Consider the following 27,998-nt stretch of genomic DNA (forward strand, 5'->3'; position numbering starts at 1 on the left):
CTTCCTGTCAGTACGACTTCGATATCTGTGGATATTTTGTTTCTTTTTTGGACCATTCTCTGTAAATCCTAGAGGTGGTCATGTGGGGAAACCCCAGTAGATCAGAAGTTTCTGAAATGGCAACATTCATGCCAAATTCAAATTCCAAATGACCTTTCTTCTTCATTCGGAAGTGCCGTTTGAACTTCAGCGGGTCTTCTTGACAATGGCTGGTTGGATATGCATTAATGAGCAGTTGAACAGGTGTGAGTAATTACAGGTTTTTGGATTTCTTTTTCAGGGCAGCTCTGTTCACATCATCTTAGATCACAAATCACGCTGCAAAGTTTCACAGCAGCATAGTAAAAGAGACAGAGGGCTAAATTATCCTGTCTGCAGTCATGTTTTCCATCTTTGTGCTACTTTCTCTTATATATGAGCTTTAAATGATAACAAATACTTGGGATCCAGTTATTTAGATTTTATACAGCATCTCTGTAATTATTCAGAATGCAGTCAGTTCAGGAAGCATACGGTGAATGTCACTGGAAAATGTTCTCCTCGTGTAAACAGCTGGAGAATGCTGAATCTTTTATTTCTAAAGAACGAGAAGAATCGTACAGATGTCACACTGAAAAATGCATCATCGTATCAGACTTGTTTTGTCTCAGGATCAGGTGTCCTACATGACCCGTGAGTATCAGGATGCCGTTCAGAGAGCTCGCAGACTGTCAGCAAGCAGAGAGAAGATGCTGACCGGCCGAGGAAACCCCGTCAGCCTGCTCACTCAGGACGATGTCGTCATTTATCTGCAGTGGCTTGTCTGCCACCTGCACTCTGTTCAGCCCATCCACCACTTTCTCAGGGTAAAAAGCCACAGACAGATTTTATCACTGTTCATCCTATCTGATGCCTGTGGTGCTTTATTTCACATTAAAATTTGCTTTAACAGGTGCTGCACTATGTACCTATGTGTGAAAGAAAAGATGAAGCACCAGGAAAGGATTGTGGGGAAATTTTGCATGAAAGACAACAGGCTGATGGTGAGCTTTTCCCTTCATACATGTTTTTTGTAATCTTTTGAAAAAAATAAATAAATAAAAAAGTTTACATTTAACTGTATTTCAGGACTACCACTCCACACAGTTCACCTGGAGCAGTTCATGCCCGAGCTGGAGTCCCTGCTCGCCTACTTCCGCCTGCCGTATGACACAGGAAATCTGAAAACCACTGCAGATGAGATGGAGCTTTTCAGCATGGTATATTTGTCCTCAAAAAAAGGTGGTGAAATTTAAAATGCATTTAAATTATTGGTCTGAATCTCAGCTGCTGTCTGTCCAGGTGTGGAGGGAGTTTAAAACAATCTTCCGACAACAAGAGCAGATGAAAACGTTTCCTCCTTACGACGGTATGGAAGTCAGAGAGAGTCAGTGGGGGAGGAAGAGTGCAAACATGGCTGTGTGCAAGGAGGCTAACTGGATTCCTTTCATCCAGGTTTGAGGGAAACAAATAAAATAGTAAAATAATCTCTTCAAATACTGCTTCCTGTGATGCTCGGTGCTTTAGAGTTCATCAGTATCTGGCAAAACATTTGCATTTTTTCTCCCTGTAAGCACTTGTTGTGTTTTTATGGATTCTGTAGTCCTTCAGACGTTTGCAGGATGCTAGAAACTGATTGTTTGGTTTCCACTCTGTAGGTGAAACCCAGGCGAGATCCGTGGCAGCAGAAGCTCTTCACAAAGCTCAAGGAAAAGAATTCAGTTGATGAGCTGCTCCAGATGCAGTGCAAGTTTCTTCAGGTATAAAGCGAGTCTGGTCTGAATCAGTGTCACGCATCCTTCAAAATGGGTGAAATTATTGCAAATGATTAATAAATATATAGTTGCAACTAACTGATAACTGGTGAAAAGAACATAAGTGAGAATTTGCTAACAGTGCGTTACACTAATGCCACTTTATTAGGTACGCCTTTTCAGCTGCAATGTCATATGAGCCAATGACCTCGGAGTATTTAGGCATGTGGACATAGTCGAGACAAGCAGGAAAGCATGGATCCGTCCTGCCTTGAACCAGCAGCTCAGACTGGTGCTGGTACCGGAATGATTTCTGGGATATTTTTTGGCACACTTTAGGTTCATTAGTAACAGCTGATCACTTAAAATCTCTGAGAAATGTATCCAGAACTTTCTTGAATCTGTGCCACAATGAGTGAACACAGTTCTGAAGTAAAGCCAGTACTAGCAACGTGTACCTAATGAAGTGTCCTGACCATATATAATGCCTTTTTATTTTAATGATTTTTGTCACGTTTTGTTATGCTGTCCTCACTGTGTATCTGAGCAGGTCCACAATTTGCTCCACGTGGCTGCAGCTCTCAAAGAACATGCTGCTCAAGTTGGCGACTCACAATCCACATCGTTCATCTCAAGCAGCCGCAAGACAAAAAAACAAATGATTTCTGAGATTTGGGAAAGTGTTTACAACGCTGCCAATCTCATTCAGGTGTGTATCGTCTAGTTTTTGACTTGGGGAGATGTAAAAATTCAGTCAGTGCAATAACACTGACATTTATGTTAATAGGAAACCCACAGTCACTCATCTGCATCCAGAGGGAGCAGAGGCAGCAACAAAGAGATTTCAAAGAGTCAGACTTCAAGCTTTTACCATGAAAGGTGTGTTTATTCAAAGAAAAATTGCTTTGCAGAATTTATTCATCTCATTACTTTGGTCACTTGTGAGGCTGAAAGCCTTTTAAGACTAAGGAAAACATCAGCTTTTTTCCCACTCACTCATATTATCGTGGCACAGTCAGTCTTTGGAGGACAACCTGCAGGTCCTGGGCCTGGATGACAGTTTACCTGAAGGCCTCTCAGGTCCAGTAGTAACCAGAGGAGCTTACCTGTCCCTCATCTTTCTGCGCCACTTGAAACTCAGAGAGCTCCAGGTACAGTAGTAGTATTTTCTACTAGTATTTATGTGGCAGGTATGTAAGTGCATGTTGATGTATGCAGTATAATAGATACATTTTATTGGCATTGGGGTGAGAGGAGCAAGAGAAATGCAATTAAATGCAGGGAGGTCTTTTAACACATAGTGAGTGAAAAGGGTGACTGAAGAAGACACACCAAATGCATCATGGGAATTCCCCAGCAGCCTACAACTATTGCAGTGTAACTAAGGGAGGATTCAGGGTCACCTGATCCAGCCCCAACTATATGCCTTATCAAAAAGGAAAGTTTTAAGCCTAATCTTAAAAGTAGAGAGGGTGTCTTTCTCCCAAATTCAAACTGGAAGCTTCTTTCACAGAAGAGCCTCCCTTTCTACTTTTAAATACTCTAGGAACCACAAGTAAGCCTGCATTCTGAGGGTGAAAAGCTCTTATGGGGTGATATGGTCCTATAAAGTCATTGAAATAAGATGGGGGCTGATTATTCAATACTTTATATGAGAAGAGTAGGATTTTAAATTCGATTCTGGATGTAACAGGAAGCCAATGAAGGGAAGCCAATGTGGGAGAAATATGCTTTCTTTCTAGTCCCTGTCAGTACTTCGGATCAGCTGAAGGTTGATAATAATGAATTACAGTAGTCCAGCCTAGAAGTAATACTAAGTAATGCCTATGACCTCGTTCTTTGGCATCACTCTAACACAGGGTGTTTCTAATTTTAGAGATATTGTACAATTGGAAGAACTCAGTCCTACATATTTCTTTAATATGCACATTGAATGGCATATCCTGGTCAAGAATGAGTCCAAGATTTTTGGGGCCAAGTGCAATAACCTCAGTTTTATCTAAACAGAATTGGTCCTAGCACTGAACCCTGTGGAACTCCATAATTAACCTTAGTGTGTGAAGAGGACTCTCCATTTACATGAACAAACTGGAGTCTATTAGGTACAATTCAAACCACTGCAGCACGGTACCTTTAATTGCTACTGCATGCTCTAATCGCTGTAATAAAGTTTTAGGGTCGACAGGATCAAACGCTGCACTGAGGTCTAGCAGGAAAAGCACAGAGACGAGTCCACTTCTAAGGCAATTAGAAGACCATATTTAAGACTGAAACATTAATTAATGGTGGGACTTCTCTGAGCAGTCTTGAATGGAGTCTAAAGACATGTTGATGCTTTGGAGGAAGTAATAACTGAAGTCAGTGATGTATGAAGTACATAATGTTACGTCTGTGAGATGGTTACGAGTAACTTTTTCTCTAATGGTTAAAATTTTATTTGTGAAGAAATTCATGAAGTTCTTACTAGTTAACTTTTGCTTAAAGGAATGCTACAGGTGGTGGAGCAGATCACCTACTAATCAGAAGACTGGTGCTTCAATCCCTATCTGCTCCAGTCTGCATGCCAAATATCCTTGGGCAAGATACTGACCTCAAGTTGCTTTCCAATGCATCCATCGGAGTATGAATGCGCATGAATGTTAAATAGAAAGCACTTAAGGAGTAGAAAAAAGCACTTGACCGAATGAGGGTGAATGAGGTTTTTTTAAAACTGGTTTTAGTGCTCAGAGTAGAAAAGTGCTAAGAACCAGTCCATTTACCATTTCCCCTGGTCCTTACTGGGTTGTCTGCTTTAGGTCTGCGTCTGAGAGTTATATCAGGGAGTCAAGTACTTCTGGTTCTTCCTTTTTCAGAAGAGCTACAGTATCCAGAGGTGTTCGCAGTGAAGAAGTGAAATTATTAACAAGATAATCAACCTCTATGGGAGTAGCGTTCAGGTAGCTGCTCTGCTCTGTTGGCACCAGGCATAGAAGAAGAGAACAGATGAATTACATCCTTAAACTTAGTTACAGCACTTTTAGAAAGACATCTACTTTGATGAAATCTATTCCCCACCGCTGTGTAATCCACCATTGTATGGTGTATAAATGTATAAATGTAAAGTTATGTGGAAATGTTCAGTTTCTGTGCCATATGTGAGAACAAGATCTAGAGTGTGAATAAGGTGGTGGGTTCTTTTACATTTTGAAAGAAGTCAGTCGAGTCTAATGATTGATTACATGCCTTGTTGAGGCTGTCAGTATCTACACTGATGTTAAAATCACCCACGATAATTATTTTATCTGAGCTGAGCACTAAATCAGATTAAAAACAGGCTCTTTGGTTAATTAACGACTGGAGTGGAAGATTGCTGCCATTTATTTAAACTAACATAATCATCCTGCTGTAAACAGGTTTCTGTAAAGCAGAGTAAATAATTTCTTGATCAATTTTTTATTCTTTTAATAAAATGGGAGAGAGAGACCTGAAGTTTAATAATCCACACTTCACTGTTTTATTCTTTGGTGCAGTTGTGGAGACTGAATTGTTCTTTCTCTCATCTTTAAACTGTTTTTTGCTGATGATCGTTTAAGTATATCTGTCTGTTGCTATAGTATGTGAGCTCTCGAATGTTGTTTTAATTTTTACCATCTGCAGCGTGTGTCACTTGGGATGCTGAACTACCTGCGCTCTGTGGAAAGGACTTTGACCTTTGACCTGGCAGGTTTGCAGCTAGAAGGACAGGTGCTGCACAGCACAGCGGAGGAGACGGGTTGGATGAATGTAGCCAGAGGAGGAAAAGGAGAGGCAGAAGGTCTCGGCTCTGACCAGTATATTCACAGCACTCCTGTCGACTACAAAGTAAAAACATATCTCCTCTTACTTCAAGTGAATTTAAAAAAAAATTGGTTTAACTGAGAATCCAGACATTGCTTCTTACAACTGTCTAGGTCCACTGCTCAGAGTTCTTGGAGTTTGCAGAGGTGGAGAATCTTCACGATTTTTACACCTCTGAGGGCCGTTACATCCACACTCAGGACCCCAGAGGGTTTTACATCATGTACGACGCTGCTCTGCAGGACCTTGTGGAGCTGATGAATGAGCTTCTCCTCATCGGCTCGCACTTCATCCACAGAAACACAATCAAACAAATTGGAAAAACTGAGGGAGTGTCAGCCTCGACAGTAGATTTCAACTCCTGGGCTGGGACAGATGTTGACCGCGTTGCTTTGCTTCTCAATTTGTGGACATGTGAGACTGAGTTCATGGAGAGCAAAGTCCAGGTAGATTGATGGAAAAGAGGATTTGATTTCTTTTGGCTCAGTCATTTCCTGTTAGCATTGAACTTTATAGAACTACGACTGAGATAAACTGAACTGCTGCGTGCGCTGTGCACTTCTGTGTTTCTGCAGCTTTTAAACTGTTACTATGAAGCCTACCAGCATGCAGTGGGCACAGAGGAGAGGTTTGCATTGGCCCAAGTTATCACTGACATCATGCACAGGAAGCCACAGCTGGACCTGAACCAGGATAACTATTTTCAGGCCTACAGGACTGAGATCAGCTGCATGCAGAGCCACCAGCGGCTGATCCGAGACATCCTGGACAATCAGGTAAACACTAAATGATGCATTGGATTGTATTTACATGTGAAGCTGTGCAATAACTGTGGTCTGTACATGAGACACACCACAGTTATATGTTGTGGTTATGTTGTTCCTCTTGACAGATAGAGAGACAGCGACTGTACCTTCAGCGCATCTGGAGAAATGATCACAAAGGCTTTATAACCAGCTATGGTCGTCCACCCAACTATGTTCCCCAATATTTGGTCTCACTTGGAGGCGCGAGGCAAGTTAAAACAGCTGTGGAGGAACTTTTTACTATAAAACATGATTATTTTCTTCTTTTAATGCTCATGTTTTTCCCTCCTTGCGTCCTTTTGTTTTGTTTTGTTTTGCAGGCCTGCTCTGATGAACGTATTCCTGCTAGAAGTTCACCCATCACTCTGTCTGGCCTCTGCAGTCTATCACGGATTGGTTCAGGCTCACACTGAACTATGTCAGTTGCACCGAGCCACGAGCATCACTGACAAACTCCACCTCGAACACAACCTCTTAGAGCAGGCACTGAAAATCTGGAACAACCAGACTTCACCAGGAGCCTCCTACAGCTCACAAATACAAAGAGATGTACATTCTTGTTCAGAGTATGTTCAGATTACTGTGTACAAAAAAATAAGCCATTTCACTAAATCCCAGTTTGTCTGTTGCTCTCAGTTGTTCTCAGACGTGTTTATCGAGGATCCAATTTTGGTCCAGAAGTTGGGCCTGTCACTAGTAAAAGCTGCAGAGGAGAGGGACATGAAGCAAGGACCAGACAAGCACCCCTGTGCTGTAGAAACATTGTCCATGATGCTGGAGCTTATGAGCATCCGCCATCGCCTGCTGGAATCTGCCTCAGAGACGGCACATCTGGCACAGTTAAGAAAACACTCACAGCAGAGGGGCAGGGGTATTTACAATAGGTTCTGGACCTTTTATTTAACTCCTTTTTCCCCATGAAGATGGCATTTGACAAAGTCCTTTGTACCCTTAGTAACAAGTTTTGCATCAATAAAGAGGTGGTTTGGTAAATATTAAACAGTTTGCAGGTTTTTCAGCCAATCATCAAGTTCTGATGAAAACCCAGTCGTTTTTTCTATAAACATACCTGACATATAACAAACCGCTCAGTTCAGAAATGAGCTTCAAAGGTTAGTTCAAAGAGTTATTATATTTACACCCAAACATATCCAGGTGCAACCTAACAAATTTAAGTTTTATATAGCATGATAACACAAACAACTTTCCACTTTCAATTTCCTACATTTTTACATTTCATACTTCTCTGTCACACCTCCTTCACTAGATCCACGACTTTTCTCTGGTCTTCCTCTTTTCGTCTGGCAGCTCCAAGTTCAACACCTTTTATCCAATATATCCACTATACCAATTCTGCACATGTCCAAACCATCTCGTCCTTTTGTTTTTTAACTCTTTCTCCAAACCTGTCCTGTCCCTCTGATGTAGTCATGTTTATTCTTATCCATGCTGGTCTCTCCCAATGGAAATCTTGACATTTTCAGCTCTGCCTGCTGTCTTTTTTGTCAGTGCCAACATCCTCAAACTATACATCACTTGTAAATTTTGTAAATTTTCCCTTTCACTCTTGATGCTATCCTGTCACTGGCATTTGTCTTCACCCACTGCACTTTTTTTATTATTATTATTATTATTTTTTTTAGCAAAAAAAGTTTCTGGAACAACTTTAAAGTTGTTTAAAACTTTAAACCCTCCCAGGATAAGAAGAATCCAGTTTCTATTAAACTACAGCTGTTGTTAGGTTATACTGTCTCTTTGCTGATATGTTAACATTTCTGTGCAGCTAGGATTAACCAGTTTGAATAAAATGAGTAATGTAACGTAACATTTTTTCTCAGGCTGTACAGAAATGTGGCCTTAGAGCTCGACTTTGAGGAGTTCCACCTGTATCTGAGGCCGCTGCAGTTTGAGTGTACTGATCAGAAAGTCCAGCACAGGCCTTTTTGTATCACAGAAATCCTGGAGGATGACAGCTGTGTGGACAGGTAAAACATAACTACATCTGATTTTCCAAATAAATCTTCATTTTCATAATAACTGAAACCTGGAATTTTGTTCTCTTTAACTAAAACGTCTGCTGTATATCAAAAACCAGACATGTTTGAGAGAAGCTGTCAAAAAGATGTTAGGACTTCTATTAAGCAATCTAGCAATGTCTATTATTTCAGCTTCTTTACAAAAGCAGTAAACTGTGTTTGAAAGAAAATTAAAGAGAACTTTCTGCTGCAGGCTCATCCCATCCCATCTGCCTCTGAGCATCCAGGAACTGGACGAGAACCAGATCGGGAGGTTTAGCTTCAGCTCAGAGGAAGCAGTTATCCATGTAAGATTAAAGTAAACATTAAGGCTTATCAGAAAATAAATAAATACACACAAATACTTTCATGTGTTGCTTTTCCTAGCTTATGAACAGACAGAGTATCGAGAACCTCCAGGTGGCGTTGGCCTGTCAGGTTACACAGAAGAACGCCTTGATGAGTGCGGTCAAACTGGCTCGACTTTGTCTTTGGGCAGAAAGTGATTCATCTTCAGCTGAGGTTTGTGTTGCTCTCTGGTGAAAAGTAATTACAACTTAGAATATTTGCCTCTTACTGTGAAGAACCTGTCAAAATAACAGTCTTAATGACTTCAGACTGGACTTCAAATACATGATGGGACTGAGTGGGCATTGTTGTGCAGGACATCAAATAAAATCATCCTGATCAGACGTTCCCTGGTCGAAATTATGTTCTAGATCCAGAGGCAATAAAAAGAAAAGCCTCAATGTGTGTGAAATATTAACTGTATGTGTGCTCTATATGGGGATGGAATTGGGATAAAATAAACATCTGTTTTGTTTTGTTTTTTGCATACATTTTTATGGTTGTTGATTTGAAAACGGCACAATCCATTGGACTGGAAAACACAGGCTGAGTAACAATAATATGAATACTGCCTAAGGGTTCGTTAGGTCCAACATCTGAGAATAATAGTGTTTGCACGCTGATTTATTGGTAATAGCATGTATTTATGACTCTTTGTACTGAACAAAAGAGTCTGAATACTGTGGTGTTATTTTTTTAATGCTTTTATATAAACACACAGCTGTTGAAATATTTTTCTTATCTTTATTAATCTCAGAGGGAAGACAAAGATGTAACACGTAACTCCGGCTCTGGCAGACATACAGGCGGCCTGCAGGAACAATATAAATCTTTTCCCTGCAAACCCTCCAGGAGAACTTCCACAGAAAAGCGGTATTGACTTACAAGACAAACTACACCAGTAGTGATTAACACTTAACACTTTTTTTTTTGCTCTTTATGATATAAAATCTCATTTGTTCCTCCAGGGTGATGCGTGCATTTGTGTCCATCCAGCTGGAAAAAGTGGGTCTGCGTGACGAGATGCTGAATTCATTTGTGAAGAAGAAACAGGCCGTGGGGGGGTTTCTAAAAACTCCGGTGAGATGCACGCAGGTGGCTGAGCAGGATGATAAATGTGATTGGCTGCTCATGAAGCAAAATTAATTTGTCTCACTGTGCAGGAGGAGGCTGCAAAGATCAAAAGGGAGCTCATAATCGACTTTCTCATGAAGTATGTTCTCGGGCATCCTTTTTTTTGTTAAAACAGACAACATGCCTGAGCTTTACTGAGTTTTTTCTATGATAGTAAGGTTCTTCTAAATGTTTTTTCTCAGATTCAGCACACAAATGTCCATGCACTGTGTGAGAGCTCAGATTGTTGAATATTACCACAATCTGACCTTTCTCTTGGAAGACGTTCCCTACATTCGTCAGTCCTACTTCATGATTGGACAGCCGGTTGCTGATCGTTGTTCTGACCCCAGGTACAACCTCTAAGCATTAAAGAGTGATTATCCACGTTTTATTTGTGTCCTGGTTATAGTACGGTGAAACTTGTTTAAAGAATTTGAGCCAAAATGCCAAGTTTGTGCATTTTGGTACAGATGTTTCTTCAGTTGTATCCAGGGAAGCTTTTCAAACCAATCTTTCTCCCAAACAGGATTTTTCAGCGGTTGTTGTGTGCAGATGGAAGAACTCTCCTCAACCTCTGGTACATCCCCCACTTCACTGAAGTGCTTCGCATGTTCAAAACACTTAATGTTTCGGTGAGACACTTAAACTTGTCACTGAGACTAATATTACAGCAGGTCACAGGGTGATAACTTTAGCTTTCAGTTTCTCATGCCATGAACTAATTTTAGAGCAGCTCTGTTTTTGTTCTTGTTTCCGTGTTGGTGGAGGAGAGACGCATGTTAACACTTTCTTTCTCTGGAATTTATTTAACTCTCTTCTGGTCTGATTTCATTAGGCATGTGATGAGGCTCTCCGTCACACTCTGCAGATCGCGTCAGCTCTTCATGGCATCATTCATTACCTGATCAGCTTCTCCAAACTTGGAAACAGACAAGACTCTTTAAGATGGGGGAGAGGACATGATGCAGCAGGGTCACATCTGGCAGCTGACTGGGGAGGCGCTGAAAGCATCGGTAGGTTTATTTTATAAATGAAGCGTTCCAAAAGAATTGTAGTAATGGTAATGTTTAGGGATCTCTCATGCAATGCTGAGAGTGAATAGGAATGGGATGACTCAAAATTGACACATGACAGAATAAATACATCTTTTTTTAATGTAGAATTTTGGTTTGTTCTGACATGACAGCATCACACAGTTGCTGCAGATTTATTGGCTGCACATCCATGATGTGAATCTCCCAATGCACCACATCCCGAAGGTGCTCCATAGAACTGAGATCTGGTGACTGCGGATGCATGAAATATTATTTTTCCATTCTTAGATAAGAGGAGAGAGAGTTACTGTTGCCTTCCTATTGGTTCAGACTGAACTGGCCATACAACTTTCATATTCATTTAACCATCTTTGAATTTCAGGTATAACCAGGGACCAGGTGATATAGTAGGAAAGGAAAACCTGGATTTGGACAGCCTTTCACACATTTGTTTTTTCCTCTCTGGGTGCTGTACAGGAACAGAGTTGCAGGAGCTCCAGCAGCAGGTCGATCATCTCTCTGATCCCAGCAACCTGGAGTCCGTCGGCCGCCTGCTGCAGCTGCGCAGGCAGGTCCTCCTGCTGCAGTTTGATACTGCTGTCAGAATATTTGTCAGGTCAGCGGTGAAATCGTCACTTCCCTCAGCTGTCTCCTACCATACTGAAACTTTCTCCATGACAAAGATATTTAAAGGCTGTTTTACTTTTTTCTTTTCTGTGTTTGGTTTTATTGTTTTCGTTTGTTATGATGCAGTTTTCATTGATTTAAAAAAAAATACCAGCATTTAATAGAAAACATTTTCAAATTTTGCAAAAGAAACATGCTTTCAAAAAAAATAGTGTATAATATTTTAAAAACCTAAAGAAAAGTATGACTTAAATTAAGTGATAAGTTCGTGTTGATGCATTTTCCACTGCTGGGTGATGTGAGGTGTTTGGCCAATACAAATATTTCAACAACTCAAAGCTTTTGTGCTATTGGTTGTTTTTTCCAGTTACTCGCCCGAAGTTTCCCTCTATCACTCTTCTATCACAGCTTAATAAACCTTAATAATGTATGTTTATCATGTCTAGGGAGGCTTTCCTCTCCTCTGGTGATGTTACTTCCTACCAGAGTGTAAATGACAACATGGCGAACGCTCTCCCTCCGATGATTGGCTGCATCCAGACTGACGTCTTCAGTCTCACGCTGCCCATTCCTAAACCTTTGGAGAATCAAGGCTGTCAGGTGGTGACCTCATATAATCATTTTAGAAAACCATCGTAACAAATGTTTTCAAAAAAACATGAAAACACTTGACAGGATGAGAGGAAATGTGCTCTGTCACGTCATCTTTCTGTGGCTTTGTCTGCTGCAGGCGCAGAGGATGTATCCATGGAGGAGTTTCATAGCCTGTCATGGACTGCTCCCTCTTCATGTTTGGGATGTCCCACCTACTGAACACTGCATGCAGGTTCACCACCTCATATGCTTTTTTTTCCACTTGTTAATGGTGGTGATGGGACTTGGTAGATTTGGTCTTGCGTATGACTCATGTTTCCAACCAAAAATATATTTTGCCATCAATATGTCATAATTCTGGGTCAGAAAGTTTCTTCCTGTTAAAAGGAGTTTTTCCTTCCCACTTTCACCAAGTGCTTGCTCATATGGGTTTTGTGATTGTTTGGATCTTCTCTGGATTATTGTGGGGACTTTACATTAAAATATGAAGCACACTGAGGTGACTGCTGTTGTGGTGCGACACTAAACAGATGGGACCTCAGTATTGTTATCATTAAGAGAAAGATGCTCTCAAGTAAATTCATGATCATCCACTAAAAAGAAAGTCGTTGTATTTCCTATCTTTATTTATACAAATATGGGTGCGGACTTCTTTTTTGTATTGTCCTTAATACCCATAATTCTCAAATAGGCTTAACAAGTCTAGATTCAAACAGCACAAACAACCTTAACCAACTACACAGCTTTGTTTGTTTTGTTTTTTTAATGCATCGTTAAACTCTCCCAGTGATTGTTAAAATGATTTCATGGTTATTTGCAGCTCTGTTTGAGCAGCCTGAGCAGTCGCAGCAGACTGCAGGCCAATGCTGCAATCCTCGGGGTGTCCCTGCTCATGGAGGACGTCCTGAACGGTGGAAGAGAGGCAGAGCCTGTTCGTCTCCATGGCAACAAAGATGACCTTCAGCATAGTGGCACACCTAATGAAGTAACGACAGTTTCTAACAAGGTCATACCAGTGACGCTTCCACGTTAGGGTTCACACATTAGTGAATAAAAATTGTAAGTAAATCACTAAGATTGCTGATTCGATAACTATTCCTTTTTTTATTGCAGGGAAATAAAAGCTGCAGAGAAGATGATGAAGAAGAGGCGATAAAGATCGATTCCTCAAACCTTCAAGATCCAATCAGAGTCCAGTCTGTGCTGAAAGGTTTTCTCCTGCTGACAAAGCAGCTGGAGGTCTTCAAGGAGAGATGGGCTCTAAGACGTTTAGGCGCCGATGTCTTCAGTACACCTGCTTTGTATCAACAGTTTGTTAAACTTTACCGGTAATTAAAGAATATCAAAAATCAGACACTCAAATAATGTTATTTACTCATATCAGAAAATAATTGTTTGTTTTTGTGACAACAAAGTTAATGTTGTTTTAGGATAATGTAGGGTATGCTTAGGTCTTTCTAATTCAATCATTGTTTTACAGCAATTATTCACTTTGTTTTTAGAGATGAAATCTTTTACCCCAGTATGAGAGCTCTGGCTAAACAAATGGATAAAGAGCATCACTATGAGGTTTTCATCTCTGGCACGCAGTCTCTTCTGCCCCCTCCTGGAGCTTCAGAGGTTGATGTGAAAGCCTGGCAGGTACAAGCACAATGAAAACTGCACAATTAAATCATCATGTCATAATAACAAGAACTTCTAGTGCTGCAAAATCTACTTTTTCCAGCTCCACCTGCTGATGGAGAGCACAGAGTGCGACATGATTAGAGCAGTGCAGAGAAAGATGAGCAGAGAGCTCACGCTAGTGCTTTCAGAGAAAACTCAACAAGATAATCGGCTCCCCACAGGTGCGCACAAACACCACTGGATCTACCTTTAAACACCCATTCAAAATATTTTTACTATTAACTATATGATTGCAGTTACATAATGTTTCCACATGTAAGCAGAGCTGTGGAAAAGAAGTCAAATGAAGTACAGTTTGTCCCATGAGCAGCCACAGATGGTGGAAACATTCATCCAGCAGCTGATGCAGGGAGCTGAGCAGTCGGAGGGAGAGGTAGGGAAAATACCCAATGATGCTTTGTTCTCCCCTAAAATCTTTTAATAATGTGCTGCTACTTTTGACGGGCTTCTGATTACTGTGTGGAGAAAGGGAGTAGGATCTCTGCTGAAAAAGAAACTCAAACCTGTGTATTTTATCTACTCATTGTTCATTCATTGTTATTTCAAATGTGGGCTTTATAATGCTCTTAAAACCCTGCTCTGCTAAGGCATGCCTTCAAAAACACACTAAATACCTTAAATGCTTTCTCTACAAAGGCTGCCATTTCTCGTGAGCTGATTATACAAGCTGGTTGCGCTCCAGCGCTTTTATTATCATTTCTAACAGCCCCAAGTACTCAAAGTATTTGGAAAAACATGCTAAATGTGCTGCTTATTCCTATCATTTCCAGTGCACAGGAAGAAAGTGAAGTTGTTTAGTTAACTGCTTTCCTGTCCATAAGAAGAGGAGAAAGGAGTGGGAACATGCTCGGTTAATTATGCAAACATGTGGGACAGGGAACATGAGGTGTTGCTTGGTATCAGCTTTAGGTAGACGTTTTATTTGACAGGTGTTTGAGAAATGATGTCTTATTTTAGAAAGAGAAGGTAATCAGTCCATTTCCACCAGGATTCTTCTTCGTTGAGAGTCTGCAAAATAAAGGTGGCAATCATGTTTCCCACAGAGGGTATGTGGAGTAATGTACAAACTCTTTTTAAAAAGTTAAAAATTAAGGGGACGTTTTCTCCAAAAGCAACATTTCTACATGCAACTAAATGTTTGCAAGCTGCTGTTGTGACCAGTAATGTCTTCACACTTGAGGTAATGAATGCTATGGTTATTCAGGTCTTTTATTGATTTCTTTGAACTGTTACTATAACAGTTATAAGTGGTGCCGAAGGTTCTTCAATAGCTTTTAACTTCACAACATGTAAACTTCTCATCAGTGACGACAGACGTGACAATGATTGAGCTATTTGTACGGTGGCCCTGAGAGGCCAAACAGACTGCAACTTAAGAAAACACCAGCGATAAGAAAAATGCTGCAAAAGCACACAAAATACAACAGAAATAGGGAAAAACGGAAATAGGAAAAAAGAAAACAGATTTCCAAAAGCACAAGGGAAGTGTTTCTGGGGAGACAATAACCCAAAGAACCAGTTGCAGGAACCCAAAACATGCTAGGTGTGTTTTATCATGATTCATATAATACTGATGATGGATTTTTAGGCTAATAGTTAGGCTAACACACTTACCTCTCATCTTTTCTTTCCTCACAAAAGCGATAGATCCTCCACTTCTTTTAGGTGTCTCCCAGCGTAACACTTCCCTTGTGCTTTTGGAAATCTGTTTTTTCTTATTTCCGTTGTGTTTTGCATGCTTTTGCAGTGTTTTTCTTATTGCTGGTGTTTTCTTAAGTTGCAGTCCATTTGGCCTCTCAGGGCCACCGTATATTTGGCCTAAATGACAAGAGATGTGTTTGTAGGAATGATTGTGATGCTTTCTAACCTAAGAACACAGTGCCAGCTGTCCAGCACGGTGGTGGTAGCATCATGGTCTTGGGGCTGTTTTGCTTCCAGTGGTACTGCTACATCACACAAAGTGGATGCAATAATGAAGGAAGAGGGCTAACTCCAAATTCTTCAACTATTGAAAACTTATGGTAAAATGGTAAATGGCTTGTATTTGTGTAGCGCTTTTACTCATGGGCTGCGCTTAAAACCAAGGTCCATGCCAGGAAACCAACAAATTTAAATGAACTCTACCAAGAGAGGTGGTCAAATACACAAATACAACAATTACACCAGAAACTCATCGATGGCTTCTAAAAGTGTCTGGTTGAAGTGTAACTTTGCTAAATGACATTTAACCAAATATCAGTGGGGGTCTCTGTATATATTTGACTCTGTATGGATAAAGAAACGCCTTCTTGTTTTTATGCTCTACAATAATTCTACCCTGGAAAAAGAGCAGTGGAAAGACATCATTAAAAGCCTAAAATTACGATGACATTAATTTCCTTCTGACTACACTTGTATCTCTTTCACATGTATTGTGTGAAGAAATGCCAACACATAGAGAGAATATAACAGTGCAGCTTGTTGACTATTAAAACTTATATTCCAAAGAATGGGGGGAATAGAGTATTAATGCAAGTTGCTAAACTAGATGTTCATTAATAATATTCTTTGTTTTCTTTTTTAGCTGAAGGTCTCTCGGGATCATCTGCAGCAGTGTCTCACTCACCTCAGCTCCTCAGTGATGGAGCGAAAGCGCCAATGCTTTCTGCTTTACTCACAGTTTTATGAACAAATCCTGCAGCAGCACACTCAGCTTCTGTACCAGAGAGAACAGGTACATGTGTGGAATATCTTTTTATCTCATTAAATATATTATTGGCAGTTTATATTTTTTTAAAAATGAAATCTATTATCTTTCACCATTTTAACTGCAGGATTTGAAGAGTCTGAAGGACGCTCAGACAAGTAATTCTCACAAAGAGGTACACACAGTGATTCCCATCTGTAGCCTCTATGATTTTTGTGAGTTAGTAGCAGAAAAGCAGATTTGAGCTGCTTTAGGAATGTAAGTCATGTTTGAGATTGAGAGCTTTCAAACAAAACTACTTTTGAGCTCTATTAATCCACAGGTGGCAGATTTATGCCGTGGGATGATGTTGGAGGTCTCAGCCCTGCGGGCCCAAGTTGCTCACCTGGAAGAAGAGAAAATTAATTTAGAGGAACAGCTCGGCCTCACATTCAAAGAACGCTACCACCCTCTGGTCCGACATCTTTTCTCTACCTGCATCCAGTTAAAGGTGAAAGAACAAGGCTCCCTGTTAAAGGGCTACAACAAAACTTTCACCCTCGACATCCAAATGTTGTAGTAGAAATTAAGACCCATCAGACGAGGAGTTTTTTTCACTCTTCTGTTTAATTTTGGTGAGATTATGCAAATTTTAGCCTCCGTTTTGAGTTCTTAGCTGGCAGAAGTGACACAGTGTGACTCTGTAGTTTTCACCAGTTTTGTGTTTGCAAGTAGCTGAAGTGGTGAAAACTACAAAGTGGCTGGTAAGTGTAGTGTTTCTTTATAACTAGAATATATACTTGCCCTTTTCATATATCATATTTGAGCAGAAAGAGGTTGAATGACACTTTCTCAGAAGTTTCTCTGTACCATAATAATTTGCTAACATCTGATTGTTGGTGTTCTCTTTATAATATTGTAAGATCTTTACCATGCAATATAATGCACCTTGTTGTGACTGTTGTTGATGCTATAGAAATATAATTGATTGGACAATAACTTTAAATTATGTGGTAAAACGTTGCTTATTCTTTAGTTATTTTGTCATATCTCACATTTTGATTTGTTAAAGACTTGTTTGGTAATTTTGTTTGGCTTTCAGGCTAGACTTGATGAATATCCCCGACAAATGAGGCGGGACATAAGTGTGTTAGTGAACAGAGCACGGGGGGAAGGAGTGGACAAGATCATCAAGCTCAAGAAGAGGTACGGCTGCACCAAAGACAATGATGGACTCGCCCTCACACAGTTAAAGGTACAGAAAGTTTTTATGTGTAGGCAGTTAAAAAGAGCAGAAGTGTTGAAGATGATCTGTGAATTGTACCACTTTCATACCTGTTATCTTAAGAAGGAAGAAGTCCACGAGTTGAAGCTGGAGAACAGCCGGCTGACTGCTCTGCTCTGTAAACTGAAGGCTCTGAGATGCTGGAGGAAGGTGGTCGACCAGGAGAAACTTCACAGGCAACTGCTCCAAACCAAGCAGGTTAGCAGCAGGATGAAGAAATATTCAGCAATCAGAAATTAGCTTTACCTCTTGCAGGGGGGGAACATGAGGCCATCAAGTAAAAGGCAAAAGCATGAATATGCTTAGTTGTAGGATTTAAACAAATAATGTAACAATGTTACATGTACTCATGTACTGCAATTTAAAAGTTTAATGTTTTCTTTTGCTTGACCTGCTTAATCCTCACTAATTTTGTCAGCTTTGCATTATTTTTCTAAGCCCATATTTATACATTTATGAACTCAGCGCCACACTGGTCATTTTGCAGAGGGAGGTTACCACTCGCACCGAGGCTCTGAGAGTGAAAATGTTATCAGAGGAGAAGGTGGCTCTCCTGCAGGGGGAGCTGGACTTTGCACAGCAGGCGCTGACCTGCTCTCAGGCCGAGTGCAGCAGCATCAAGAAGCAGCTCAGCAGGAAGGTACATGCACTCCTATCCACACCTGCTAGCATCAGTTGAAACTGCAAATACTCTGAAATTCATTAAAACTATGAAATGTTTGGTGTGTATTTCTTAAGCTTGGTGAAGGTGCTATCAAATGCTTTCAGAAGCAGTGCAGGTTTATTTTAAAATGTCAGGATTTTAAAAGTTAACTACTTTTTTTTGCCTCGTTTCTGATCCTACAGACACTTACATTATATTGCAGCTTCTCCAGCTTTCTCTTGTTGGCTTTTTTGGATCTCTAAAGACAGGAAGTGGGTTTTTGGAGGCTCACTGCACATGTTGAAGTGTTTAAATCACATTTCGCTCCCATAGACTTCCTAATTCATGTAAAGCATGAATCATTTTCAGTTTTGACAGTGGCAAGAGCTGTCAGGAGAAGAAGCCTGGATGTATTCACTGAATGTTTGCTGGTTCTCGCTCACAGACAGAGGAGCTCCAGGTGTTCAGGCATCGGTCTGCACGGGAAGCCCGCAGCAGACAGGAGCTGGACGCTCATCGAGTGCAGACCTTGGAACAAATGAGAGCCGACATGGAGGATAGAGACAGACAGCTCAGGGCCCTCGGTGAGCAGCTGGACAGAGGCAGCAGGATAAACAGGCTACAAAGAGAGCGCAGTGCCAAAGAGATCCGGCAGGTCTGTATGTTAATTAATGTGTTATGCACCACTGATTGCAGGCTGTATCCACTTTTCATGAGCTAAAAAAAACTGTGGTCAGTGGATTTTCAATAGATCATCCGAAGAAATACAATTTGAAAAAAGATCATGGTATTTTAAGTAAATCAACCTCTGAACATCTTAACTGAGAGTCAAATAAAACCAATTAACAGACTATATCTGTAGGTTCTCAGTCGTTCAGGTCATGGTAGTCTTAAGCACTTTAGTTGGACTTCTTTTCAATTCATGAAGACTTTTCGCTTCATCCAAGAAGCTTCTTCAGTTCCAGTGTAGAGTCCCAGGTATTTACCCACCATGGAGGTTATGCAGAAAGTCACTGATCCACCTCGCAACCACTTGAGTTATTAATGGTCATATGATCCAAACTGTGAATCAAGGTGTGGTTCTTGATCGCTGCAGGCTTGTCAGAAATTCAATTTCTAAGAAATTATGATGGAACATCTCAGTATAACATGCAAGTGTATGTCAGATCCAGCAACACCCTTAGAAAAGCACTGGTTCATCCCAAAGGCATGACAGTAGTGTGTGCTGCTCAGTGCAGCAAGGAGAGCTCATAACGTTACACAGGAAAACCAGACAACCACTCCACAGACGCATGGCTCAACATAGAAGAACTAATCAGGACCGACTGTTTTCAGGATGATAATGTTCATACTTTGGCCTGAGAAGCCATCAATGTCCACTCTGAACGACTATCATTGAAAAGGCACAGTGCCCTCTAATACCAGCTATCAGAAACCTCAATACCTCCCTCCTGATTTTCTATCTTTAAATGGTAAGTGGACTGATTCTTATATAGCGCTTTTCTACTCTCCCGGCGTACTCAAAGCACTGTATACAACATGCCACATTCACCCAATCACACCCATTCTCACAAGCACTGACTCTAAACTGAGTGCTTTTCTAACAACATTCACACACATTCACACTCCGATAGATGCATCGGAGAGCAACTTGGGGTTAGCTATTTGCTTTTAGAGTTTTTCACTAGCCACAGCCAAAAATCTGGCAAAAATCTGACAGAGTGTTGTAGGATAAAAGTCCAGACCTAAATCCAATTGAGATGAATTCATCATTTAAAAAGTGATATGTTTTTATATACTTGGGGTTACCTTTGTCTAATATTAATATAATGCAAATTAAAGGGGTGGCTGTAGCTCAGGAGGTAGAGCAGGTCACCTACTGATTGGCAGGTTGGTGGTTTGATCCCTGGCTCCTCCAGTCTGCATGCCAAGTATCATTGGGCAAGATAAAAAAAAAGGTTGCTCAGTTATTTCATGATTTAAAAAGGGGGTAATTATATTTTTCACACAGGGCCAGGTAGCTTTAGTTCCCCCCTTGATTAATTAAATAATCATTTAAAACTGCATTTTGTATTTACTCGGGTTACCTGTGTCTAATATTGAAACATGTGTGACAAAAAAATGGAAAAAAAAACAGGAAAGGGACAATTAATTTTTAACAGAACTGTATAATGCAGTCTTGAGATCCCATGTGATTCAACAGTCACACTTTGACCATGTGACCTTAATGGATTGCATGATGACATGACTCTCGGGACCACCTCCAATGGGACAAATCCACGAGGGGTTGAATACCTGAGACTCTTCATCAGTTTGCAGAACTGAAGAAGCCTCTTGGATGAGAGGTTAAAGGATTTTTGCAGTGCCTTGGTGCAAAAATCCTGTAGAGATACTTACAGATACAGAGTTAGTCTTGGCCTCATTCTGGTGATAGATCTGTCAAGTAAATATCAATGCACATGGTGTTTTTATTTTAAATTTAAGCAGGAATAAAACAAAAAACAATTTTTAACCACATTGTTGGGGTCCAGGTGAGGGGCCAGCTACAGCAGCAGTGCAGCCTTAAACAAGAGGCCTTTCAGCAGCTGGATAAATTGCAGAACCAGATGAACGATGTGGAGGCAGCTCTCTCCAGAGGAGCTTCGACAGCAGGTAAAAGCCTTCCAGGCTCTCCTGATACTCAACAGGATGACAGACCAACAGCTTGCTTTGCCTGTAAGATTTTGTCTGCTTCAGACATTCTTGACTTGACATTTCACTCCTACTTTCTCGGTATCGTTATATCACAGGTCAAAGCAGGACTTATTGCACGCTGTCAGTCAGCAGACTGAGTACTAGAAGACCCTCGACAGGTACTGAGCCCACCACCTTCATCTCAGAGCAGTGAAGCAATAATGTAAAGCTGCTCATGCGGTTCATGAGTGAAATCGAAAGCCATCAGATTATCCAGACACTCATATCTTTGTGTGATGACATTTTAAATTTCTTTATAGATGTTATTTTCACACTGCAGCATAGCTCTCACTCTGTTCTATTTCTGTGTGCACAGGTCTGCACCGGAACAGGCAGCATTCAGCCCTGCAGCCTGGCAGCCTCACAAACTACACCACACCTCAGGACTTTGCAACAGAGCCAAGACAGCAGAGAGCAGAAACAGCCAGAGGTCTTTCAAACACGAGCACAGACAGACCTAAAGCAGTGAGTGAAATAATCACTTAAAAACTTGTTTCATCCCTAATGTAAAAAACAAGAAGGTGGGTGGGCGAATACTTTTTTACAGCACGGTACATTTTGGAGTTTTAAAGCATATTGAATTCACTGGTGTCCCAACTAATGAAGATTACGTCTACATAATAATAGGACAACTACTAAATGGTGAACGTAAAGCGAGAATGTGTGAAAATGCTTTTGCGGTCACCCATCTTCAAGGATTCAAGGAGCTTTATTGTCATTCGCATCACAAGTTAACATGAGGTGAAATGAAATTATGCACACACGGTCCCGGAGCGAAAAAAATAATAATAATGAAGAAACTGATTTTTTTTTTTTTTGAGTAATAAATAATAGTTGTTTTTGTTTTTTTAACAAACAGAATAACAAGTAATAAAATAAGACGATAAGTAGAGTGCAACAACCTGAGTACCAGCATGGATATAGAGTGTAGGTATAAATACTTTAGCAGGTGTCTTTCTTTAAGTGTGAAATTCTGAGCAGCAGGGAGTGCCTCGTCACATTAAAGACAATCTGGATCTGTTTCGTCAGACCGGTATAGCAGGGTGCCCAGTTTTATCTCTTAGATGTTCATCTTGAATCCGCCTTTGTTTCTCTTTCAGGATCTGTGTCGCCTGCGCCTCCCGACAGCCGAGGCTTTGTTCCCAGATCTGTGAGGTGCAGCAATCAGTCACACACACAAACTTGATTAGCAGATTAGCTTGCTGTAGGCTTGCCTGTAGTGTTTTATAGCTCTGTGTGAACTGAATGTTATCTATTCCATTCCCAAAGCTGTGACATGCACGTCGTCCCTTTAACCTACAGCACAGCATCTTGATGTTACTCCTCTTCATATTTCAGTAACTTTTTAAATATATTTAAAATAAATATTTTCAAAGCTCTTAACAAAGCCCTTATCACTGATATTTTACTTTCTGGATATTTCTATAATTTGCCTTTATTTTTATCAATCATGTTTTGGCAATCCGTACTTAACTTTTGTCAATTAATAGCATTACATCATGTCTACTTCAGGGTTTCTAATACTCATATTAGATATAGACCAATTTTAGCGTATTGCAAATTTATCAGAGGAATCATGACAAAGTTCATTTTTCAGTTGTAGAATGAGTTTGGTCACATCTTATGAAATAAAACCAAATGATGACATTTTTAAGTGGGCAAAAACAAAAACCTGTTTTGTCGTAAGCTCTAAAAAAAATCATTAAAAATAATAACTGTTTAGCATCTGTTGCATAGTAACTGTCTTCTGTTCAGACTGTACATAAAAGGTGGACATAGCCATGTTTATATCAACCATTTGATTGTGAACAAACCTTTTAAAGACTCGAATTGAGCGTTTTGGAAGTGAGGATCTTGGAACCAGTCATACCTGCAAAAGCTACCCGCTTTATTATCACCAATTTTACCTTAATTAATAAAATGATTAAATACAAATTCATGTTTAAGCCATTTTTTACTTTTCAAACCTGGAAACTGAAAAATATCACATTTGTTTGTTTGGGAGTTCCTCCATTATGGCTCCTGATATTCCTGCCTTTCGTGTCATGGACTAAGATCTGAGTGCTGCACCCAGCTGATGTCCCCCAAGGCCTCAAGGGTTTTCACACATGGCCACTAACAACATGTCATTAACTTCAGCATCATTTTGGGTGTTTGACAATCATGCTGATGATGTAGGATCAAATGTCGCTGTATTCCCCAGCTGGATGATAAAAGGCTCTTTGTGACTGCTTTTGGCGAGTAACATAGTGCTGCATTCGAATGGAAGTGACAGATTTGTCTACAGACACATGCCAGTAAAAGTGGCGCCCTTTGACACATGATTGCTGTAGCACTGAAGCAAACTTCTACTTTGAAGTCGAACCTTCTCCTTTTATGGTTTATGTCGGACTTTATCATGATGTACTATCAGTTGGCCAGTAGCTGGCAAGTATTTGCCGACAGACATGAAAAACTCCAGGTAACCATGGCAATCTGCTTGCAACCAAAGTGTCTGGGGGCTCTTTGGATAACTCATATCAATCTCAGACACCTGTTGTAATTAGTTAACCAGGTGAGCCCAATTAAAGGAAAACTACTTAAGACAGATGTTCCACATTATTAATCATGCCACAGTTTTTAAGGAATGTGGCAAAAAACAAGGATCTGCTGCAGAAAAGTGTCAAATAGTGCAATACCTTGGGCAAGGTATGAAAGATATTAGATATTTAACACACAAAGTGTGATCATTGTGCTGCGCAGAAATTTGTGGCACAGATAAAGGCATAATGAGGAAGGTATCTGCCAGACAAATTCATCAGATTACAGTGGTGTAATGTGTGGAAGGAAACACAACAGTATAAAAAGGTATGCTTATATATTTTTTATATAAAAAATTAATTAAAGAAAATACAAACTTCATCTTTTAATACTGCTACCTTTCACTATGGTCAGTTTTGTCTGTATATAGTTGATCTCCACAGTAGCACCATCAGATTTAAGTTCCCGGTGGTCCAGATCACTCTCAGCTCTCCTGTGGCAGTCCGGTGGTGTACAGGTAGGACACAGTTCCTGATTGGATCTGAAATGTCTGTCCTTGGATGTGATGGTTGGAGATCTGCTCGCTAGTCTGACTGATGGAGATCGGTTGGCTGCTCTGGCTGCTGACGTGAATAGCCCGGCCTTGTTGTTGTTCCCTGCTCACCTGCCCCTCTGAGGGCTCCTGTGCAACAGGCAGCTGCTGGATTGGCTGATGCATCACCTGCAGCTGTTGAATGGGACGCTGTGTTATCTGAAAGGGCTGCGGAGGACCGTGATGGGCCTGCAGCTGCTCCATAGCCTCTTTACTCAAAGTGATAACATGCATCTGCTCAGCCTGGTGCATCATCTGACCCTGCAGCATACTGATAGTGTGGATCTGAGAGGTCTGATCCACCACATCGCCCTGAGTGACCAACGCCACATTGTGCACGTGCCCCGATGGCCGGGCGAGGAGGGTGAGTTTAGAGGGGGCTGACTGAGCCATCTCGCCCTCTGTACTGATGAGGCTGATCTCGTGGTCCTGACCCGGGATAAAGTTAATGTGGTCCACATCCTCCGTCACCACCACCTGGAGCTCCTGTTCAGAGGTGGCAGGCAGCTGGTACTGCTGCAGGTGAAGGATATTTTGCACCTCTTCCTGCGGGGCTCCAGAGCCATCTTTTGCTGCAGTATCCGATGAGGCCTCTCCACCCGCAGCTCTCTCCTTGTTGTGGGATTTGGTGTGTGTTTTCAGATTGTCCAGGCGTGTAAATGAAAGGCTGCAGAAGGAGCAGGTGAAGGGTTTCTTCCCCGAGTGGGAGGCAACATGTCGTCGTCTTGCACTGGGGTCTGAAAAGGACTTCTTGCAGATGCTGCAGTTATATGGCTTCTCACCTCTGCAAAACCAGATACTGAGGCAGTTATGACCACGTCTCCTCCTGGGTCGTATATTATACAGCAGGGAGTAAAATCTGTTAAAAGTGGCGTGAAAATCAAATATAACAGCTGACCTGTGGATTCTGATGTGAGTCTGCAGTGTGCTCTTGGCTGTGAAACATTTTCCACAGATTTCACAAGTGAAAGGCTTCTCACCTGTGTAAACGTTAACACCATCAGCTGCTGCAGTACACGCTTCCAGATATAAAGCAGATATCAATAGCAAAAGAAGGACTTGGAGAGCTGATCTTACCTGTATGAGTTCTCACGTGCTTTTTCAGTTGAGCTGCATCCATAAACTTGTGATGACACTGAGCACATTCTGGCAATGATTTCCCTTTATTTAAAAATAAAGATTCAATGATTTTACCTTCAGATCGATTGAATACACTGACCAGATCTCTTGCAGTTTCCCCATGTCTTACCTGTGTGAACTCTGTAATGGCTTTTAAGTTGCCTTTTCTGAGTGAAGGTCTTTCCACATTTATCACAGTCAAAGGATTTCTCTTCTAAAGAAGCAAATAAAACAGAGCTCATGAGAGATCAGCATCACAATATGCTAGAGCACTTCGGCTTTAGTGCCATTAAGAGAAGGAAGTCATCTCTACAGCCAATATCCATCCAAAACTAGGCAACTCACACCAAATTAAACTAGGTAAATCAAAAGCACAGGCAAGACACGAAATGTGGGCATTTGATTTTTGGGCACATTTAAAAGAGTTGTATTAAGAAGTAATAGATAGTAAACTGAAAATCCTAATGGTTTTCTTAGCCAGAGAAACAAAACACCTTAATTCTTCTTAGAACATCTTTTTACCCCTTAGTTGTAAAAAGCTTTTCCCCTACATTGCTTCATTTATGTTAAAGAAGGCATGTATTTACTGGGCCCAAGTGTATCTAATAGAAGTAAAATGTAGTATTTCATTATATTATAATAACACGTGAGATCCCAATCTACAGCACAGTTATTGCCACTGTGCATTTTTAGGGGCTAAATATGTTAGCTGTGTTGCTTTGCAATGAAGACAACTGTACAGCACCGTTTGCATAAGATTTGTTCCTGGTATGCATTCCTTGCACTGAATTCAAAGTATTTTGAAACGGTGGATAACTTTCCATTTCTAGGAATCCAGACACTGGAATGTGGTTTGATGGTCTGTTATCTGTTCTATATCTGCTTGTTCGTGTAGTGTTAATCTTTTGGGCTACATCCAAGACTTCAATCTGCACAATGCAGTGAACAGCTCGTCAGACGGTGCTTTAAGGAGTGCCTGATTTGCTTTGACTTTGCATTCTATTGGTGAAACATAGCCTTTCAATACCGGCTGATTGTGTTCATTTCTTTTTACCTTACAATATAAAGCGCCTTGGGGCGTTATATAGATAAAGTTTAAATGAAGTAGCCAATCAGAAGAAAAAGCTGGTGAGGAGGGTTGTATGCCATCCTGAAAGCTACTCTGTTCGAATTAAAAAAAAAATACAGCTGAAACTAAGAATAGTAGGTCTGACGGAATCACTGCAACAACTAACACTTTCTACATTTCTCAAATCAGACTGTAGATCAACTTTGTTGGAAAGATCACTTTCAGGAAATTATGAGGATTCCTGGAAATTACTTGTAAACAAAGTTACTACTTATCTAATATGAGAAACTGAGAAGTCAGTTTATTGGGTCCTACCTTCATGGAGGTTCATGTGCTCTTGCAGGGAGTGTTTGGTGCAAAGCGCTTTGGAGCAGACGGTACAAACAAATGGCTTTTCTCCAGTGTGCATGCGCTGGTGAGCCAGCAGAGTGTGCTTCTGGGTAAAACTCTTCCCGCACACCATGCAGTGGAAAGGCTTCTCACCTGGAGTTAAAGAAAGTAGTTGTACTTTTACAGGTGCGGCTGTGATTAGTGACTGCTAAACTCTCGTCAGTCGTAGTCATCTGTACTTGCTATGTGTTTCTATTTTTTCAGCACAACATTTGAAAAGTTAAAACACTTATTTTTATTACAGTTGAGGGAATGAAGTCCTTTTTTAAACGATGTCCAAAAACTCTAGAAAAAAGGCCAAATTTGTATTAAACCTCCATTCTGACCTCTCTTTAAATCAGAGTGTAATTACCTGTATGAGTGCGCTGGTGAATCTTTAAAAACAGGTGGCTTTTAAAGACTTTTCCACAGTCCTCACATCGTGCCTCAGTGTCAGGGTATTTCCTTTTCCTACCCCTCTTCCCAGGCTCCTTGTGTCCTGCTGTGTTATTGTCCACTTTGTAGCCCTTATATTTTACCGGTGGGTTGATTTTGCGTTTGCTCTGCCGGCTTTGGTGTTCTTCGGGGTCCTCATTTATAGGCTGAGACTCAGTTTTTGGATTATCTCCTGCCTGTCGGTCCTCTGAGCTCTCACATGGTTCTCTTCTCCCCACCAGCTCTGTCACAGGTGCACCTACATCTTTCCTTGGCCGCCCTCTTTTGCGCTTCACAAGCTCTGCATCTTCAGCTTTGTTTGCTTGAGCATCATTGCATTTGACCCCTGCTGCAGAGCGAGTTAGGTCAGTGAGCACTTTGACAAGGTCACCGACTTCCATTCGATGAGCTGTGGCCAGGAGCTGCTCTGTGGCGCTCTCCTCCACAGACACCTGGGCGCTGTAGATGAACTCCAGCACTGCTGCAAACATGTTTGGTGCCATACCGTCCAGCCGGTGGGTGGACCAATGGGTCTGATCTTCTGCTGTGAACATGACGGAGAAGTACTCACTGCTTGCTGCCAGCAGGGCTTTGTGAGCCTTGAACTGCACATCCTCCACGACAAGAGTAATATCACACAGCAGGTTACTTTTCCTGAGCTTGTTGAATTTGCTCAGGATGCTCTGTTTATGTGACTCTGAATGAAGGTGAGCCATAAGCGATGAAGGTGGACTTGTTGATTTTTGAGACATCT

General features: G+C 41.0%; 2 protein-coding genes across 2 annotated transcripts; one reads left to right on the forward strand and one right to left on the reverse strand.

Moving 5' to 3' along the window:
* The first annotated feature begins 617 nt into the window (after nt 1–617).
* Nucleotides 618–24,000, forward strand: ccdc162 (coiled-coil domain containing 162). The gene is made up of 42 exons (XM_085144053.1): nt 618–845; nt 932–1,022; nt 1,108–1,238; nt 1,321–1,473; nt 1,677–1,778; nt 2,323–2,481; nt 2,560–2,651; nt 2,788–2,923; nt 5,409–5,612; nt 5,702–6,034; nt 6,164–6,364; nt 6,481–6,602; nt 6,715–6,943; nt 7,031–7,233; nt 8,233–8,379; nt 8,624–8,717; nt 8,797–8,931; nt 9,515–9,630; nt 9,726–9,837; nt 9,921–9,970; nt 10,074–10,223; nt 10,400–10,505; nt 10,709–10,886; nt 11,385–11,523; nt 11,981–12,134; nt 12,265–12,360; nt 12,949–13,134; nt 13,242–13,456; nt 13,631–13,769; nt 13,855–13,975; nt 14,078–14,187; nt 16,378–16,527; nt 16,628–16,675; nt 16,823–16,990; nt 17,582–17,734; nt 17,828–17,962; nt 18,252–18,404; nt 18,853–19,062; nt 20,939–21,059; nt 21,197–21,259; nt 21,457–21,605; nt 22,241–24,000. The coding sequence occupies exons 1-42, from the start codon at nt 618–620 to the stop codon at nt 22,292–22,294; spliced, it is 6,036 nt and encodes a 2,011-aa protein (XP_085000179.1). The 3' UTR covers nt 22,295–24,000.
* Nucleotides 22,575–27,996, reverse strand: zbtb24 (zinc finger and BTB domain containing 24). Its single transcript, XM_085144067.1, has 6 exons — nt 27,183–27,996; nt 26,756–26,923; nt 25,502–25,585; nt 25,330–25,413; nt 25,151–25,232; nt 22,575–25,036 (listed from the first exon to the last, which is right to left on the reverse strand). The coding sequence occupies exons 1-6, from the start codon at nt 27,994–27,996 to the stop codon at nt 24,145–24,147; spliced, it is 2,124 nt and encodes a 707-aa protein (XP_085000193.1). The 3' UTR covers nt 22,575–24,144.
* Between the last annotated feature and the right edge of the window lie 2 nt (nt 27,997–27,998).

The sequence above is a fragment of the Neolamprologus multifasciatus genome, chromosome 19 (assembly GCF_963576455.1).
Source record: "Neolamprologus multifasciatus chromosome 19, fNeoMul1.2, whole genome shotgun sequence".
Taxonomy (NCBI): Eukaryota; Metazoa; Chordata; class Actinopteri; order Cichliformes; family Cichlidae; genus Neolamprologus; species Neolamprologus multifasciatus.

What these genes read in the sequence shown, in the direction of transcription:
- zbtb24 (XM_085144067.1), bottom strand. Translation starts at nt 27,996, where the DNA reads ATGTCTCAAAAATCAACAAGTCCACCTTCATCGCTTATGGCTCACCTT. An exon ending in TCACCAGCGCACTCATACAG is followed by an intron (nt 26,924 to 27,182) that starts GTAATTACACTC and finishes CTTTAACTCCAG; the next exon opens with GTGAGAAGCCTTTCCACTGC. An exon ending in ACTCACATCAGAATCCACAG is followed by an intron (nt 25,037 to 25,150) that starts GTCAGCTGTTAT and finishes CTGGTTTTGCAG; the next exon opens with AGGTGAGAAGCCATATAACT.
- ccdc162 (XM_085144053.1), top strand. Translation starts at nt 618, where the DNA reads ATGCATCATCGTATCAGACTTGTTTTGTCTCAGGATCAGGTGTCCTAC. An exon ending in TGAAAGACAACAGGCTGATG is followed by an intron (nt 1,023 to 1,107) that starts GTGAGCTTTTCC and finishes ACTGTATTTCAG; the next exon opens with GACTACCACTCCACACAGTT. An exon ending in TAACGACAGTTTCTAACAAG is followed by an intron (nt 13,135 to 13,241) that starts GTCATACCAGTG and finishes TTTTTATTGCAG; the next exon opens with GGAAATAAAAGCTGCAGAGA.